General features: G+C 45.6%; 1 protein-coding gene across 1 annotated transcript in view; it reads left to right on the top strand.

Annotated features, from left to right (window-relative positions):
* The window catches only part of LOC139238010 (voltage-dependent P/Q-type calcium channel subunit alpha-1A-like), a 587,825-nt gene that overhangs the window by 470,196 nt on the left and 97,375 nt on the right, over window positions 1-20,254 (top strand). Inside the window, 3 exon segments of the mRNA XM_070867408.1 lie at window positions 766-863; window positions 1,971-2,121; window positions 3,651-3,778. Coding sequence (XP_070723509.1) covers window positions 766-863; window positions 1,971-2,121; window positions 3,651-3,778 — 377 coding nt within the window.

Here is a 20,254-nt window from a genome sequence, read left to right on the forward strand (position 1 = left end):
CCTCAGCACTGCAGTACTCCCTCAATACTCCCTCAGCATTGCAGTACTCCCTCAGTACTGCACTGCAGTACACCCTCAGTACTCCCTCAGCATTGCAGTACTCCCTCAGTACTGCACTGCAGTACTCCCTCAGTAAATACTCCCTCAATACTCCCTCAGTCCACCCTTAGTACTGCAGTACTCCCTCAGCACTGCACTGCAGTACTCCCTCAGCACTGCAGTACTCCCTCAGTACTGCACTGCAGTACTCCCTCAGTACTCCCTCAGCACTGCAGTACTCCCTCAGTACTCCCTCAGCACTGCAGTACTCCCTCAGTATTGCACTGCAGTACTCCCTCAGCACTGCAGTACTCCCTCAGTACTCCCTCAGTACTGCACTGCAGTACTCCCTCAGTACTCCCTCAGCATTGCAGTACTCCCTCAGTACTGCACTGCAGTACTCCCTCAGTACTCCCTCAGCATTGCAGTACTCCCTCAGTACTGCACTGCAGTACTCCCTCAGTACTCCCTCAGTACTGCACTGCAGTACTCCCTCAGTACTCCCTCAGTACTGCACTGCAGTACTCCCTCAGTACTCCCTCAGCACTACACTGCAGTGTCAGCCTAGATTTAGACATATGAGTTATGACACTCTGAAGCTTTCCCTGCTGCTAAGCGTTCATTATGAAATATTGTTTTCTGTTTTCCTACGAGCAGAGTTCGTGTGTAAGCACAATTGTTAAGGTTTCACAGCCTCAGCGTAAGCGTTGTTGTTTACTCCTGCAGCTGTTTGGGAATATTGCAATTGATGATGATGAAGATAGTGAGATTAATCAGCACAACAACTTCAGAACATTCTTCCAAGCCCTGATGCTTCTCTTCCGGTGCGTAATAGCAACTTTACTCACCTTTACTCTCTCACTTTCTCCTGACTCCTGCTAGAGTACACGTCCCATAGACACGAGCTCCCTCTCCAGTATCTCACCAGCAAGCTAGTAAAGCATATAAGTTACCACAGCCAACTTCAACTCTGTCTTCAGCTGACATGCAGACACCTGTGCATTTCAACAGGGGTCACATGACCCAGAGCAGGAATGGTGGCAAATCCTTGCTCTTTGTTCCCCAGCCCAGAGGCGATGAGACCTCCATTCTCTCCCACGACCATCAGTGCTGCCCCGGCTAACTTGGCCCAGGCCAGAGATTGAAACTGGGGTTTTCTCATTTCTATAGCTAAGTATGACAGCATACACTGCACTTGCCCACTGAACCATCGTGGAGAATGACTCAGTGTGGATGCTTTCTCCCACGAGTAAGTCCAGCGTTCAGTCCCAGTGCACACAAAAAGAGCAAGTTGTGACCCAATGAGTGTGGAAGAGGCCTCAAACTGATTACCCAAAAGGTTTTGTAGTGTTGTGAACCCTCTGCACTGGGGCTGTTATCAAATTAAAGCATTTCCAATGAGAAAGGAAAAGTAGGAAAGGCTCACATTTATATAGCGCCTTTCACGACCACCGGATGTCCCAAAGCGCTTTACAGCCAATAAAGTACTTTTGGAGTGCAGTCACTGTTGTAATGTAGGTAACATGGCAGCCAATTTGCGCACAGCAAGCTCCCACAAATGTGATACTCACCAGATAATCTGTTTTAGTGATGTTGATTGAGGGATAAATATTGGTCAGTACACTGGGGATAACTCCCCTGCCCCTCTTTGACAAACTGCCATTGGATCTTTTAAGTCCACCCGAGAGAGCAGACACGATGTTTCGGTTTCACATCTCATCTGAAAGACGGCACCTCTGACAGTGCAGCGCTCCCTCAGCACTGCACTGGGGTGTCAGCGCAGATTTTTGGGGTTCAAGTCTCGGTGGTGAGACTTGAGCCCGCACCCTTCAGACTCAGAGGCAAGGGCAGAGTCTGAATTCCCAATTGCAGTCAGAAAAGACAGATCAAAAACCAATTAGTCCTATAACAAGACTGTGTGTGCATTTCAGGAGTGCAACAGGAGAGGCATGGCACAGCATCATGTTATCCTGCTTGGGCGGCAGACCATGTGACCCTCGATCTGGCATCGGAGGAAACGAGTGTGGCAATGAGGTGGCCTATTTCTACTTTGTCTCCTTTATTTTCCTCTGTTCCTTCCTGGTAAGTATCGAGTGCGCCCCTTTCCCTTGTCCGCCTCATTGTTTTAGTAACTAAAAGCAGAAAATGCTGGATGTATGCAGAAAGTCTTATCAGTGTCTGTTTTGAATGTGCATTCTTCACATCAGAAGCATTAACCTAACACCCTGCTAAAAATGCTGATGACCTGTTATGTTGTTTCATAGAAATTTACAGAAGGAGGCCATTCAGCCCATCATGTCGAGCTACCCAGCCTAACCCCACTTTCCAGCTCTGGGTCCGTAGCCCTGTAGGTTACGGCACTTCAAGTGCACATCCAAGTACTTTTTAAATGTGGTGAGGGTTTCTGCCTCTACCACCCTTTCAGGCCGTGAGTTCTGCTCCAGACCCCCACCGCCCTCTGGGTGAAAAATGTTCTCCTCAACTCCCCTCTAATCCTTCTACCAACTACTTTAAATCTGTGTCCCCTGGTTATTGAGCCCTCTGCTAAGGGGAATAGACTCTTCCTGTCCACTCTATCCAGGCCCCTCATAATTTTATACATCTCATTCAAGTCTCTCCTCAACCTCCTCTGTTCCAAAGAAAACAAGCCCAACCTATCCAACCTTTCCTCATAGCTAAAATTCTCCAGTCCTGGCAACATCCTGGTAAACCTCCTCTGTACCTTCTCGAGTGCAGTGACATCTTTCGAGGTTTTTCAGTTTCTCTCGATTATAACTGCACTGTTGTCTCGTCAAGCTAACAAAATAGTTTTGTTTTTTTATTCATGTCACCATCAGTTCCCATTTTTCAAAATGAGTTCCATGATTCCCAGAGTGACATATGGCATCCTCCATTTTTTTTACTGCCGATTCAGTGTAGGTCACAGGGTGGTGCAGTCAGCTAGTGAGCTGCCCTTTCGTGTCTGGGACCTGGGTTCCGACCTAGCCCATACTTGAAGGATGAAAGACTCATTCTTTCTGCAAGCTGCAAGGATTCTTCCTGAAATCAGGTTTATAAATTTCAATCCAGCCCAAGATGGAGATGTCCATGTTTGTCCTTGTTTTATATCTCACTGATCATATCATGTATTACTTGAGGGTTTTTTTTTTAAATGTACCCCCTCCTTCATTTTCTCCTCTTCCCTCCCCTGTAGACATGATTCATGCTAAGTGATCAGTTGAGTGGTGAAGATGTGAGGATGAATGAATATTCTGGAGCTGTTTGATCTCTCTGGGGATTAGAAGAGATTTATTCAGAACGTTCCCTTCCCGCGGGAGATTAAATGGGTGACGTAGCAATCCATGGCAGAGTAGATTGTACATGGTCTGAGCGAGAAGCAGGACTGAGTTGAGTTTTTATCATTCCCCGCTGCCTTTATGACTGTGTCGCCTTGGTCTGATATGACAGCGAAGATTGGGAATTCTCCATGTGGGGAATCAGGCAAGCCTTCCTGAATCCTACTCTGTGTCACTGGGTCCCCCACCCTTTACAGTTACACCAAGTAATAACGTGTAGTTAATTAACATTAGAGACTCTTTGAGTTTATGCTTCTTTCCTTTTTATATTGTCAGATGCTGAATCTCTTTGTTGCCGTCATCATGGACAACTTTGAGTATCTGACGCGGGACTCGTCCATCCTTGGACCCCATCACCTGGATGAGTACGTCAGGATCTGGGCTGAGTATGATCCAGCTGCCCGGTAAGCACCTGTCCCTAGCAAGTCCCCTCCGTTAGAGTTCTGTACCACGGTGTAGCATCTGAGGGGACGGGAAGTGAGAACTGAATCCCGGCCAGAAGCAGTGTACGTACACCTCTATAGGCTCACCGGCCACATAATAATTGGGGTTAAAATGTTCATTCTGGCGGTTGGTGACAGGCCAGTATGAGTCAGCAACGTATCCAGGATCGGATCGAAATGGCGCAGAACTAGACCTGTCGTACCATTTCCGCTGACCCATCTGGAGATCTTTTTTTTTTAAAACCTTTTATAAATAGCTCCCTTTAACAGGATCCAACATCTCTGGCACCCGACTGCTCAAGCTGAAGGAGAATTTCTGGCTTGCAAGCCTAAATTCCAGGTGGCCTAAGTTAATGCTCTTCCTGCTAAAATGGAAAAAAAAAACGTTCTATCATCATGACAGCCCTCCCCAAGCAGATGAGTACATACACTGTACAGCAGAGCACAATACGTACACGCCCCACTGACAGTCCAGCCGTTTGCCGTTGACCTGTGATCTCGCTCAGATCCTGTCAAAATGCTGCCAGATTTACACGGTTGCAGAGAGCCTAACTGATTGTTTTCAAAAAAATTTAGAAGTGTTTTATTGAACTTTTAAACTGATTACTCTATGGGCCCCATTTTTCAGGCAGTTGTCTGGGTCCCTCTCGTGTAGACTTCAGTAATGTTGCTCGAATTTTCCTTCTGTTCCCAATCCATGGGGGAAATTTCGCTTAATCTGTCTTCGTGGCTGTAATACAGTGTGTATGAACTCTCGAGTATTAATAAGAATGTTGCTTTCAAAGGTGTGGTTTCTCTCGCCTCTAGTGAGCTGTGTATTCCTGGAACATGCACACTCCTCACATGGCATAACAATTCCATGAGGTCACAACAACTTAACAGGATATAAAAAATGCACCTAAAGGCCCCAGATCTAGGATCTGGACAAGCCAATGAGTGAAAACTGGTGTTTCTGTTCACTGACACTTAACAGTCCTTTAACTGTGAAATTTTCAGAAATTGCTTTGAGCCCAGTTGGGACGTGTGAATGGGAGAGGTCTTTCATTCTGGGGCATATTCAAAGGACTGGGCTACAAACTACTGAGCTAAGGTTTTAGAAAAGTACTGAAGATCTCTCGCCTTTCAGCGTTCACCTGTAACAGGGTGAGTGAGAGAACCAGAATCCCAGACCACACTGGACCAATCCTGCCTACTTGTCCTCATTGCGCGAGTTGCTGGATGAAATCCTTTTTGGTTTAGAGGTGAAGAGGGAGGACACCATGGAAAGGCCAGTGCTGCCCCTATAGCAGCACCTCTCTTGATAATCAGTCGTGGCTGATGTGGAGGATTTGACCTCAGTACTCCTGACTGAAAGGAGGGAGTATAATAACAGGAGGCAGTCTCCAGACATCTGGGAAAGGGTAAAATTATAGGGAAAAACTGGAGAGATCATTACTTTATAAATATAACCCAAGAACCCATAAATGTGCTCATAAATAGGTTGAATACAAACCCACCATCTTCTGAAGCAGGAGTCCAGTTTCCTGATGGTGGCCTTACTATATTGGCTATTAGTGGACATATTGTGGGTCCAACTGTCCTGGTTTGTCCCATTTGTCCCCTGTATATAAAGTGAAACTATATCCACCAAAGCATATCCTGAAATAGATTGCATTCAGGGCTGATCTCGGTAACTGCTCTTAGAAAAGACCATCTAATGACTCTCCTCTCTGGTGGAGGAGGTGACTCTTTAGGTGACATCTCAACTACAAACAGACCAAGGTCTTTAAATAAACTCGAATACAGTGACCGACCGCTGTGTGTATTAGCGGATAAAAGACATTGATCACTGATTGGGTTGAATCTCAGAGATCAACATTACAAAAAAGGTATTTTTTTTTAAACGGTGTCACAGATATAATTCTCTCCTGCCTTCCCCACCAGTTGCAAACCCGAATTAAAAAATTTCAAAGGCCTCACCTTTTTTGTGCTCCCTGGTGTAATTGGAGTTCCTTGCCAATGTCCCAGCCTTGTCCCCAGTAGCTGATGTTGTGTGTGAATCCTGTTCGTGTTCTGTCATCTGTGGAGCGATTACTGCTCAGTAAAGTGATTGTTCTATAAAACTGTCATTTAAAAAAAAATGTTTAGAACAAGTTTTGTAATGGAAACATGTGGCTAATCTCAAATTCATTTTGCAAAATTTAAAGTTGCATTGTATTGTCAAGGCTTGACCTGGCTCCAAGATGTTATAAAATCATTTCATTTGTTTTGTTTCTTTTTAACAACACCACAATTGCACAGGCCATGAAGAGCCCGGGTTTTATGCTGTTCTATCGCGAACCTCCACCAGGATGGCAGTAGGGACACCGACATGATAGCGTGTTGGGGATGAGGCCAGGATACCTGGCTCAGCTGTGACACACCCGCTTCCCACAGTTGAATAGCCTGCAAACACTCACTGGCTAGACTCACACAACAACAGTATTTACACAGCGTCTTTAACCTAATAAAACATTCCAAGGCGCTTCACAGGAATGTTTTCCAAAAATATACATAATTTGATTCAGAGCCATATAAGGAGACGTTAGGGTAGATGACCAAAAGCTTGGTCGAAGAGGTAGGTTTTAAGAAGAAGGAGGAGAGAGAGGAGGCGAGATTTAGGGAGGGAATTCTAGAGCTTAGGATCTAGGCAGCTGAACGCACAATCACTAATGGTGGAGCATTTAAAATTAGGGATGTTCAAAAGGCCAAAATAGGCGGAGCGCAGAGGTCCAGGGGGATTATAGAGGTAGAGGTGAATTATTATAAAAGCTTATGAGCTGTGAGGGGGACGCTAAGAGGCTGCAGGGTGACTTGGACAGGTTAGGTGAGTGGGCAAATGCATGGCAGATGCAGTATAATGTGGATAAATGTGAGGCTATCCACTTTGGGGGCAAAAATACGAAGACAGAATATTATCTGAATGGTGACGGATTAGGAAAAGGGGAGGTGCAACGAGACCTGGGTGTCATGGTTCATGAGCGGTGAAGAAGGCAAATGGTTTGGCCTTCATAGCTAGGGGATTTGAGTATAGGAAGGTCTTACTGCAGTTGTACAGGGCCTTGGTGAGGCCCCACCTGGAATATTGTGTTCAGTTTTGGTCTCCTAATCTGAGGAAGGACATTCTTGCTATTGAGGGAGTGCAGGGAAGGTTCACCAGACTGATTCCCGGGATGGCTGGACTGACATATGAGGAGAGACTGGAACAACTGGGCCTTTATACATTGGAGTTTAGAAGGATGAGAGGGGATCTCATAGAAACATATAAAATTCTGATGGGACGGGACATGTTAGATGCAGAAAGAATGTTCCTGATGTTGGGGAATCCAGGACCAGGGGACATAGTCTAAGGATAAGGGGTAAGCCATTTAGGACCGAGATGAGGAGAAACTTCTTCACTGAGAGTTGTTAACCTGTGGAATTCCCTGCCGCAGAGAGTTGTTGATGCCAGTTCATTGGATATATTCAAGAGGGAGTTAGATATGGCCCTTACGGCTAAAGGGATCAAGGGGTATGGAGAGAAAGCAGGGAAGGGGTACTGAGGGAATGATCAGCCATGATCTTATTGAATGGTGGTGCAGGCTCGAAGGGCCGAATGGCCTATTCCTGCACCTATTTTCTATGTTTCTATGTTTCTTAGGAATGACCACTTAGGCAGTGTAATAGGGACAGTCAGCATTTGTGGATTTTACCCCAGCAAGAGTGAGAGGAGAGGATAAAATGGGAAAAAATAATCATCATTCTCTGTATTTTTTCCAAAATATACCTCTCCACATTCATGTATATTCAACTGCCCTCTCCCCTAACCTGCCTTAGTCAGCTTATAGTCTGAAAATAACCAAAGACAGCTTTAGCATTCTTCAAATCGTGTATGACTAGCTCCACCTTAAACTTCTTTCAATTTAATTATTTGTTGGGGGCTGATCTCACAATCTGTTTTGGGGCACGGAGCACAGAGATTGCTTGATGACTCTGGCAGCATAGTCTGTCAGCCATTCACCACTTGCTTTTATTCTTGTTGTACATGGCCCATGTCTCTGAGCCATACAGGAGGGCGGGTATTACTACAGCCCTGTAGACCTTGAGCTTGGTGGCAGTTTTGAGGGCCTGGTCCTCAAACACTCTTTTAATCCGGCGGCTCTAGGCTGCACTGGTGCACTGGAGGCAGTGTTAGATCTCATCGCCGATGCCTGCTCTTGTTGATAGGAGGCTCCCGAGATAGTTGTAATTTACTCAAATTCCTAGGATTCTGGGAGGTCCCGGCAGATTGGAAAACTGCAAATGTAACACCCCTATTTAAAAAAAGGAGGCAGACAAAAGGCAGGAAACTATAGACCAGTTAGCCTAACATCTGTGGTTGGGAAAATGTTGGAGTTCATTATTAAAGAAGCACTAGCAGGACATTTGGAAAAGCAAAATTCGGTCAGGCAGAGTCAGCATGGATTTATGAAGGGGAAGTCATGTTTGACAAATTTGCTGGAGTTCTTTGAGGATGTAACGAACCAGGTGGATAAAGGGGAACCAGTGGATGTGGTGTATTTGGACTTCCAGAAGGCATTTGACAAGGTGCCACATAAAAGGTTACTGCACAAGATAAAAGTTCACGGGGTTGGGGGTAATATATTAGCATGGATAGAGGATTGGCTAACTAACAGAACAGAGAGTCGGGGTAAATGCTTCATTCTCTGGTTGGCAATCAGTAACTAGTGAGGTGCCGCAGGGATCAGTGCTGGGGCCCCAACTATTTACAATCTATATTAATGACTTGGAAGAAGGGACTGAGTGTAACGTAGCCAAGTTTGCTGACGATACAAAGATGAGAAGAAAAGCAATGTGTGAGGAGGACACAAAAAATCTGCAAAAAGGACATACAGGCTAAGTGAGTGGGCAAAAATTTGGCAGATGGAGTATAATGTTGGAAAGTGTGGGGTCATGCACTTTGGCAAAAAAAAATCAAAGGGCAAGTTATTATTTAAATGGAGAAAGATTACAAAGTGCCGCCGTACAGCGGGACCTGGGGACACTCGTGCATGAAACACAAAAGGATAGTATGCAGGTACAGCAATGAAATCTTGGCCTTTATTGCAAAGGGGATGGAGTATAAAAGCAGTGAAGTCTTACTACAGCTATATAAGGTATTGGTGAGGCCACACCTGGAATACTGCGTGCAGTTTTAGTTTCCATATTTACGAAATGATAAACTTGCTTTGGAGGCAGTTCAGAGAAGGTTCACTCGATTGATTCTGGAGATGAGGGGGTTGACTTATGAGGAAAGGTTGCGTAGATTGGGCCTCTACTCATTGGAATTCAGAAGAATGAGAGGTGATCTTGTCGAAACGTATAAAATTAAGAGGGGGCTTGACAAGGTGGATGCAGAGAGGATGTTTCCACTGATGGGGGAGATTAGAACTAGGGGGCATGATCTTAAAATAAGGGGCCGCTCATTTAAAACTGAGCTGAGGAGAAATTTCTTCTCTCAGAGGGTTGTAAATCTGTGGAATTCGCTGCCTCAGAGAGCTGTGGAAGCTGGGACATTGAATAAATTTAAGACAGAGATAGACAGTTTCTTAAACGATAAGGGGATAAGGGGTTATGGGGAGTGGGCGGGGAAGTGGAGCTGAGTCCATGATCAGACCAGCCATGATCTTATTGAATGGTGGAGCAGGCTCGAGAGGCTGAATGGCCGACTCCTGCTCCTATTTCTTATGTTCTTATATGGGAAGTGGTCCACGGTGTCCAGGGCTGTGCCGAGGAACTTGATGACTGGGGGGGGGGAGGGGGCAGTGCTGTGTGGTGAGGACAGGCTGGTGGAGGTCCTTTATCTTACAGATGTTTAACGTAAGGCCCATGCTTTCGTACACCTCAGTAAATACGTCAACTGTTCTAAAGTTCAGCCTCTGAATGTGCACAGACGCAGGCGTCGTCCGCGTACTGTAGCTCGACGACAGAGGTTGGGGTGGTCTTGGGGTGGTCTTGGACCTGGCCTGGAGACGGCGAAGGTTGAACAGCTTCCCACTGGTTCTGTAGTTTAGTTCCACTCCAGCGGGAAGCTTGTTGACTGTGAGGTGGAGCATGACGGCGAGAAAGATTGAGAAGAGGGTTGGGGCGATGACGCGGCCCTGCTTGACCCCAGTCCGGACGTGGATTGGTCTGTAATGGATCCGTTGGTCAGGATCACGGCCTGCATGTCGTCGTGGAGCAGGCGGAGGATGGTGACGAACTTTTGGGGGCATCCGAAACGGAGGAGGACGCTCCATAGATCCTCGCGGTTGACCGTGTCAAAGGCCTTTGTAAGGTCGAAGACGGCCATGTATAAGGGCTAGCACTGTTCCCTGCATTTTTCCTGTAGCTGTCGCACTGCAAAAATCAAGACACCTCAAGTCGCTGGAGAAATATTACCAACGATGTCGCTGCAAGATTCTACAAATCCCCTGGGAGGACAGACGCACCAACATTAGCGTCCTCGGCCAGGCTAACAACCCAGCATCGAAGCACTGACCACACTCGATCAGCTCTGTTGGGCGGGCCACATAGTTCGCATGCCAGACACGAGACTCCCAAAGCAAGTGTTCAACTCGGAACTCCTTCACGGCAAATGAGCCAAAGGTGGGCAGAGGAAACGTTACAGGGACACCCTCAAAGCCTCCCTGATAAAGTGCGACATGCCCACCGACATCTGGGAGTCCCTGGCCCAAGACCTCCCTAAGTGGAGGAAGTGCATCCGGGAAGGCGATGAGCACCTCGAGTCTCATCGCCGAGAGCGCGCAGAAACCAAGCGCAGGCAGCGGAAGGAGCGTGCGGCAAACCAGTCCCACCCTCCCCTTCCCTCAACCACTGTCTGTCCCACCTGTGACATGGACTGTGGCTCTCGTATTGGACTGTTCAGCCACCAGAGAACTCACTTCAGGAGTGGAAGCAAGTTTTCCTCGATTCCGAGGGACTGCCTATGATGATGATGATTATTCTAGTCAGATTGCTGTTAGCAATTTAGTGTCAGCTGTGGCACAGTGGGTAGTACTCTCGCCTCTGAGTCAGAAGGTTGTGGGTTCAAATCCTACTCCAGGAACTTGAGCACAAAAAATCTAGGTTGACACTCTTGTGCAGTACTGAGGGAGTTGGAGGTGCCATCTTTTAGATGAGACGTTAAACCGAGGCGCCGTCTGCTCTCAGGTGGATGTAAAAGATCCCGTGGCACTATTTCGAAGAAGAGCAGGGGAGTTATCGCTGTTGTCCTGGTCAATATTTATCTCTCAATCAACGTAACAAAAACAGATTATCTGGTCATTATCATATTGCTGTTTGTGGGAGCTTGTGCGCAAATTGGCTGCCGCGTTTCCCACATTACAACACTCCAAAAAGTACTTCATGGACGGTGAGACTTCCGGTGGTTGTGAAAGGTGCTATGAAAATGCAAGTCATCTTTCCCGCATTCTTTCTCAAGCCCACTAATTTGGTATCATCAGTAATTTTTGATATTGTATTTATACCCATGTCCCGATTATTGATGTATAAGAAGAACAAGGACAGTCTCAATACCAATTTCTCAAGCACACCACTTGCTACATTTTGCCAAACCAAGAAATAGCAATTTATTCTCTGCTTTCCATCCTTCGATACATTCTCACATTTTTCTTTTAATAACATGCAATTTGATATTTGAAAGAAGTCTCTCCTGTGGCACTTTGTCCAGTGCTTTCTAAAAGTCCAAATCTACCACGTCTCCTGGAATATTATTTGAATGGGGAGAAATTACAACATGCTGCAGAGCAGAGGGACCTGGGGGTCCTTGTGCATGAATCCCAAAAAGTTAGTTTGCAGGTCAGCAGGTAATCAGGAAGGCGAATGGAATGTTGGCCTTCATTGCGAGAGGGATGGAGTACAAAAGCAGGGAGGTCCCTCTGCAACTGTATAGGGTATTGGTGAGGCCGCACCTGGAGTACTGTGTGCAGTTTTGGTCACCTTACTTAACGAAGGATATACTAGCTTTGGAAGGGGTACAGAGATGATTCACTAGGCTGATTCCAGAGATGAGGGGGTTACCTTATGATGATAGATTGAGTAGACTGGGTCTTTACTCATTGGAGTTCAGAAGGATGAGGGGTGATCTTATCGAAACATTTAAAATAATGAAAGGGATAGACAAGATAGAGGCAGAGAGGTTGTTTCCACTGGTCGGGGAGACTAGAACTAGAGGGCACAGCCTCAAAATACGGGGGAGCCAATTTAAAACCGAGTTGAGAAGGAATTTCTTCTCCCAGAGGGTTGTGAATCTGTGGAATTCTCTGCCCAAGGAAGCAGTTGAGGCTAGTTCATTGAATGTATTCAAATCACAGATAGATAGATTTTTAACCAATAAGGGAATTGAGGGTTACGGGGAGCGGGCGGGTAAGTGGAGCTGAGTCCACGGCCAGATCAGCCATGATCTTGTTGAGTGGCGGAGCAGGCTCGAGGGGCTAGATGGCCTGCTCCTGTTCCTAATTCTTATGTTTACTGCATACTTTGACAGTAAGATGTTGGACGTTCCTGAATTTTCCACTTCTGAAATCTTTTCTTAGATAGAACATTAAAATAAGAAAGAACAAGAGGCAAATGGGAAATTCTGGTAGCTGCAGCAGGGAAAATTAAAGTGTAATTTGTTAAACATTAATTGGATCGGGTCTTTGTTGCCAACCCTCATGTGCAAATTTCATTATTTGTCAAAACCATGAAATGGAACACAAGCGTCCATGCATTATCCTGGCTTTAGAGTCCAGGAAGATCTCAGACTCGGTCCATGGTTTGTGCTGAGTTAAGTGGCCTTAACTGCGGTGCCCATAAACTGGCTTCAATGCTCCTGGGCTGAAGAGGAATCAGCCAGGTTCCCAGTCCAAATCACTGTCCAGTGACTCCAACTGAAAAGAGCATGCTAAGTGAAGCCAGGGTTGGTTGGGCTCCGCTGTGATGCCCTCCATAGTGAGCTAGCCTGCCATGCACATTGTCTAGAGTTACACGAAGTATAGCCACTTACGAGAGTTATTGTAGGGGCTGTCAGTGCCTGTGGAACGAAAGCTCAGCAAAAGTCTGAAACGTCAGGAGAGGAAGTGAGAAAATTAGAGGCAAACACAATTGTGAAGAGAAGGAGGGTAAATATTAAATTTAACAACAGCCAACTAACTCCAAGACGGTAATGAGGGAGAGAGAACTGGACAAGTGCCTGAAATCTGATGTTATTCAGGTTTAGGGGCTGACACAGTGAGCCAAACCAAATCGAATCTTTCATAGAAACATAGAAACATAGAAAATAGGTGCAGGAGCAGGCCATTCAGCCCTTCTAGCCTGCACCGCCATTCAACGAGTTCATGGCTGAACATGAAACTTCAGTACCCACTTCCTGCTTTCACGCCATACCCCTTGATCCCCCGAGTACTAAGGACTTCATCTAACTCCCTTTTGAATATATTTAGTGAATTGGCCTCAACTACTTCCTGTGGTAGAGAATTCCACAGGTTCACCACTCTTTGGGTGAAGAAGTTTCTCCTTATCTCGGTCCTAAATGGCTTACCCCTTATCCTTAGACTGTGACCCCTGGTTCTGGACTTCCCCAACATTGGGAACATTCTTCCTGCATCCAACCTGTCCAAACCCGTCAGAATTTTAAACGTTTCTATGAGGTCCCCTCTCACTCTTCTGAACTCCAGTGAATACAAGCCCAGTTGATTCAGTCTTTCTTGATAGGTCAGTCCCACCATCCCGGGAATCAGTCTGGTGAATCTTCGCTGCACTCCCTCAACAGCAAGTATGTCCTTCCTCAAGTTAGGAGACCAAAACTGTACACAATACTCCAGGTGTGGCCTCACCAAGGCCCTGTACAACTGTAGCAACACCTCCCTGCCCCTGTACTCAAATCCCCTCGCTATGAAGGCCAACATGCCATTTGCTTTCTTAACCGCCTGCTGTACCTGCATGCCAACCTTCAATGACTGATGTACCATGACACCCAGGTCTCGTTGCACCTTCCCTTTTCCTAATCTGTCACCATTCAGATAATAGTCTGTCTCTCTGTTTTTACCACCAAAGTGGATAACCTCACATTTATCCACATTATACTTCATCTGCCACGCATTTGCCCACTCACCTAACCTATCCAAGTCACTCTGTAGCCTCATAGCATCCTCCTCGCAGCTCACACTGCCACCCAACTTAGTGTCATCCGCAAATTTGGAGATACTACATTTAATCCCTTCGTCTAAATCATTAATGTATAATGTAAACAGCTGGGGCCCCAGCACAGAACCCTGCGGTACCCCACTAGTCACTGCCTGCCATTCCGAAAAGTACCCATTTACTCCTACTCTTTGCTTCCTGTCTGACAACCAGTTCTCAATCCACGTCAGCACACTACCCCCAATCCCATGTGCTTTAACTTTGCACATTAATCTCCTGTGTGGGACCTTGTCGAAAGCCTTCTGAAAGTCCAAATATACCACATCAACTGGTACTCCTTTGTCCACTTTATTGGAAACATCCTCAAAAAATTCCAGAAGATTTGTCAAGCATGATCTCCCTTTTACAAATCCATGCTGACTTGGACCTATCATGTCACCATTTTCCAAATGCGCTGCTATGACATCCTTAATAATTGATTCCATCATTTTACCCACTACTGAGGTCAGGCTGACCGGTCTATAATTCCCTGCTTTCTCTCTCCCTCCTTTTTTAAAAAGTGGGGTTACATTGGCTACCCTCCACTCGATAGGAACTGATCCAGAGTCAATGGAATGTTGGAAAATGACTGTCAATGCATCCGCTATTTCCAAGGCCACCTCCTTAAGTACTCTGGGATGCAGTCCATCAGGCCCTGGGGATTTATCGGCCTTCAATCCCATCAATTTCCCCAACACAATTTCCCGACTAATAAAGATTTCCCTCAGTTCCTCCTCTTTAATAGACCCTCTGACCACTTTTATATCCGGAAGGTTGTTTGTGTCCTCCTTAGTGAATACTGAACCAAAGTACTTGTTCAATTGGTCTGCCATTTCTTTGTTCCCCGTTATGACTTCCCCTGATTCTGACTGCAGGGGACCTACGTTTGTTTTTACTAACCTCTTTCTCTTTACATACCTATAGAAACTTTTGCAATCCGCCTTAATGTTCCCTGCAAGCTTCTTCTCGTACTCCATTTTCCCTGCCCTAATCAAACCCTTTGTCCTCCTCTGCTGAGTTCTAAATTTCTCCCAGTCCTCAGGTTCGCTGCTATTTCTGGCCAATTTGTATGCCACTTCCTTGGCTTTAATACTATCCCTGATTTCCCTAGATAGCCACGGTTGAGCCACCTTCCCTTTTTTATTTTTACGCCAGACAGGAATGTACAATTGTTGTAATTCATCCATGCGTTCTCTAAATGTCTGCCATTGCCCATCCACAGTCAACCCCTTAAGTATCATTAGCCAATCTATCTTAGCCAATTCATGCCTCATACCTTCAAAGTTACCCTTCTTTAAGTTCTGGACCATGGTCTCTGAATTAACTGTTTCATTCTCCATCCTAATGCAGAATTCCACCATATTATGGTCACTCTTCCCCAAGGGGCCTCGCACAATGAGATTGCTAATTAATCCTCTCTCATTACACAACACCCAGTCTAAGATGGCCTCCCCCCTAGTTGGTTCCTCGACATATTGGTCTAGAAAACCATCCCTTATGCATTCCAGGAAATCCTCCTCCACCGTATTGCTTCCAGTTTGGCTAGCCCAATCTATGTGCATATTAAAGTCACCCATTATAACTGCTGCACCTTTATTGCATGCACTCCTAATTTCCTGTTTGATGCCCTCCCCAACATCACTACTACTGTTTGGAGGTCTGTACACAACTCCCACTAACGATTTTTGCCCTTTAGTGTTCTGCAGCTCCACCCATATAGATTCCACATCATCCAAGCTAATGTCTTTCCTAACTATTGCATTAATCTCCTCTTTAACCAGTAATGCTACCCCACCTCCTTTTCCTTTTATTCTATCCTTCCTGAATGTTGAATACCCCTGGATGTTGAGTTCCCAGCCCTGATCATCCTGGAGCCACGTCTCCGTAATCCCAATCACATCATATTTGTTAACATCTATTTGCACAATTAATTCATCCACCTTATTGCGGATACTCCTTGCATTAAGACACAAAGCCTTCAGGCTTGTTTTTTTAACACCCTTTGTCCTTTTAGAATTTTGCTGTACAGTGGCCCTTTTTGTTCTTTGCCTTGGGTTTCTCTGCCCTCCACTTTTCCTCATCTCCTTTCTGTCTTTTGCTTTTGCTTCCTTTTTGTCTCCCTCTGTCTCCCTGTATAGGTTCCCATCCCCCTGCAATATTAGTTTAACTCCTCCCCAACAGCACTAGCAAACACTCCCCCTAGGACATTGGTTCCGGACCTGCCCAGGTGCAGACCGTCCGGTTTGTACTGGTCCCACCTCCCCCAGAACCGGTTCCAATGCCCCAAGAATTTGAATCCCTCCCTGCTGCACCACTGCTCAAGCCATGTATTCATCTGCGCTATCCTGCGATTCCTACTCTGACTAGCACGTGGCACTGGTAGCAATCCCGAGATTACTACTTTTGAGGTCCTACTTTTTAATTTAGCTCCTAGCTCCTTAAATTCTTTTCGTAGGACCTCATCCCTTTTTTTACCTATGTCGTTGGTACCAATGTGCACCACGACAACTGGCTGTTCTCCCTCCCATTTCAGAATGTCCTGCACCCGCTCCGAGACATCCTTGACCCTTGCACCAGGGAGGCAACATACCATCCTGGAGTCTCGGTTGCGTCCGCAGAAACGCCTATCTATTCCCCTCACCATCGAATCCCCTATCACTATCGCGCTCCCACTCTTTTTCCTGCCCTCCTTTGCAGCAGAGCCACCTACGGTGCCATGAACTTGGCTGCTGCTGCCCTCCCCTGATGAGTCATCCTCCCCAACAGTACTCAAAGCAGTGTATCTGTTTTGCAGGGGGATGACCACAGGGGACTCCTGCACTATCTTTCTTGCACTGCTCTTCCTGTTGGTCTTCCATTCCATATCTGGCTGTGGACCCTTCTCCTGCGGTAAGACCAACTCACTACACGTGATACTCACGTCATTCTCAGCATCGTGGATGCTCCAGAGTGAATCCACCTTCAGCTCCAATTCTGCAACGCGGACCGTCAAGAGCTCGAGGCGGATACACTTCCCACACACGTAGTCGTCAGGGACACCGGAAGTGTCCCCGAGTTCCCACATGGTACAGGAGGAGCATATCACATGACTGAGCTCTCCTGCCATGTCTTAACCTTAGATACCCTTAAATTGGTAATAACAATGTTATAGTTCACTTACTGATATAAAAAATAAAAGAAAAGCTACTCACCCAACAAAGGTTCAGTTTGGAGCCCCTACATTTTACCAGACATTCTCATTTCTGGATCCGCTCAGGACCCCATCCAATTGCATGGGCTGCTTGGTTCAAATGCCAACCCAGCAGCTGGAGTTCTGCTGCACAGTTAACCTGAAATGAGGTTATCAATAATTGCAATAAAGTTATTGCTGACACCGAAAGCTCTGATTTATTTTGCTCAATAATCATTTGCCAGGGATAAAACAGGATCAGTAACAGTTTGTAGTGAGTTAGGCAAATTTAACATTGGCCTTTACCATACTCTGCAACTTTAAATATCTGATTGGTTGGTTTGTTTGTTTTTTTTCCCCTAAAATTATACTTTCCACGGTTCTTTGAAGGCAATATCCGCCTATTGCAGAATTTTTAATGGAATTCTAATTGTGTAGTGAGCAACCCTCGTTGCTGCCTGCACTGCGGCCTGTATAGTTGCTAAGCAAGATGAAGCCTTAACTGTTGTTAAGGTGATGATACCATAATGGTTACCTCTTTAAATCTCCAGGGATGTGGCAATTGATAATGTTATCATGGACCAGGTACAATTCTAAATGTACAATATAAAACTTGAAAATTATACTCTGACTGTAGTCTATGTTCCTCAAATGCACTATTTAGCAACACTCTGTCAGTTGTCCACATAGATGGAAGGTTGCAGGTGTCTCTCTAGGCATACAGGTCTCATCTTTTTTTGAGTGACTAAGAGTAGCATTTGCAATGTGACAGATGCATGGGTTAACATCTTGAGGTCAGTGATGTCTCTATTGAGTGATTTGTTTTCCCTTTCTAATTGCTGAACTTTTGAAAATGATGGGGTATGGTGAGAGTGAAGATAGCAACGTGTTGGATCCAGGGCTCCTGTTAAACATCTTTTAAAGTTAATGAGCAATGATACTGGATCGTGGGGCCCTATAATCCTTCTGCGTTGTAAAGAGAGAGAGGTTTTTGTGCACATGCTAGTGTCTTTCACTCACCCGTTATTGAAATGTTGGTTAGAAGCAGGAACAAGGAAGTAGGAACAGTCTCTGCCCACCTTGTCACGAAGGCGGGCTCTCAGCCCACTGTTCTTATTCATGATATCACAGGAAGAGGAATTTTACACATCCTAAACATCAGTTGTAACTCAAAAACAGTACCACAAAGGATAACTGCAACAGTATCTGTACCTTTGTGGCATTTAGGATTGTAGGCAGTTTTAATGCCATTTCTCAAATTTGAATCATAGTTTTCCTGTTACAAAAAATATTTTCAGTATATTGTGCCTGGGGTCCTGCCTCAAGTGGCATGTTGAGCAACTTTACCAACACACTTCCTCCGGCGGCAGGCGAGAGTGATGTGGACAAGCCCATGGGCTCCTCTAATGCTCACGTCCCTATTTATCAGCACCTATTAACCACTCCCTCTCCATCTGCCAAGATGAAGCCTCCCTATCTGGGAAACCAGCCAGGAGCGGACAATAGCCAGTGATTGAGACAATAGAACAACTGAGTCTGGAGCCTGAACTCTGATCCCTGAGCCCAAAGTAGCGTGAATTTATGGAATTAAAGGTCAGCTCTCACTATTGCCTTTGACAGTAACTTAGATAATTCTGATGTCTTGGGTTTTTGGAAGGAAGCTGAAAATGTTTACCAGCACTATTTCCCTTCTCGCTTCAGTACCTTATAGCAATAATACAGCTCTTCTGTGCATCTTTATATCCAGTCAATAAGTGATCGTTGGAGATGTTACTGCCCATTTTATAGTGGCTTAAAGCTAGTCCCCAGATGACCAAATGGGATGTATAGTGTATGGCAGTGCTCTCTAAGTGGAAGGATTGTAAGGGAGATATATTTCCAGTAACCTTTTGTTACCCTGCTTTACAGTTAAGAACCGCTGACTGGAGAGGGGGCAATTTTCTATCGACCTCTGACTGTAACATCATAAAACTTCGATCCAGTGACATTGTGAACAGGGACAGTGGTTTGTGGGTGGGTAGTGCTCACTGTTTATGGGAGAAAAGCTTGGTACCCTAACAGCAAGTGCAACGTGGCACAAAATATCTGCGCTCAGGTTGTCTATCCAGCAGTATAAAGCAGAGCATCAAAAGGTGATTGAGACAGCAGTAAATGTGCAGTTTTATGATGGGGGCGGGGGGGGGGAAGCTCGACTGTATTTCCTGTTTGCAATTCAGAATAGCAGCTACGTTTCTCTTACAACAAACTGTTTGTTAAATATAATGGGCATTATGACACTATCTTTGACCACAACAGTTGCAAATAAGGAATCACCCCAGCTTCTGATTCCCTCATTTGATCAAGGCTAACTCCAGGGACATGAACCTTCTATTCGGGGCAGAGGTTCAGTGGGTATAAACCGCGATTCATTTGCGAGCCACTCACCCTCTCCCCCCCCCCACCACCAAGAGGGGACCCCGCTAGTACAAGAGGGAAATCCCAGCGGTGCTGCAGCACTACTCGACACAATGAGGCACTATATATGGAAGGAAGTCATTAAGGCTCTCACTGAAGGTTTTGTTAGGCTGGGCCTGACTTTTAGTGAAAGGAGGCAGCTTCAAGACAATAAGTCATAGAGATATCAGGGATTTCCTGGATCGTTTGGGGTTGAAAGGATGTGCCTGATAATTATTTTTTGTTAAAGACACATTTGTCCACTGTTTAAATATGACAGTGAAGGGATACAGGACCTTTTATTGATTATTTTTAATGTATTTATCCAGGATTAATTCGCAGTGAATCTGAATTCACGATGAGCAAGGGAATGCTTGACCTGAATCAAAATTAGATTTGCAGTTGCCTTTTACTTCACAGGAGAGAGGCTTGGGTGGTTTTTGCTTGGATTGTAAACTTTCGAAAGGGACCCTTGATGAGTCAGCGATGTGTGTGATTTTAAGCTCACAACACCCACAAACACCCAGTTCTGATTCATACATTCCCTATCATAATTTATAGCTGAACAGGCAGGATATATGAGTCAACCTCGAAAAGGGATGTGGCTTGGTGAGCCTAATGGCCATTTCATGTTG

The sequence above is a fragment of the Pristiophorus japonicus genome, chromosome 24 (assembly GCF_044704955.1).
Source record: "Pristiophorus japonicus isolate sPriJap1 chromosome 24, sPriJap1.hap1, whole genome shotgun sequence".
In the NCBI taxonomy this organism is placed as follows: domain Eukaryota; kingdom Metazoa; phylum Chordata; class Chondrichthyes; family Pristiophoridae; genus Pristiophorus; species Pristiophorus japonicus.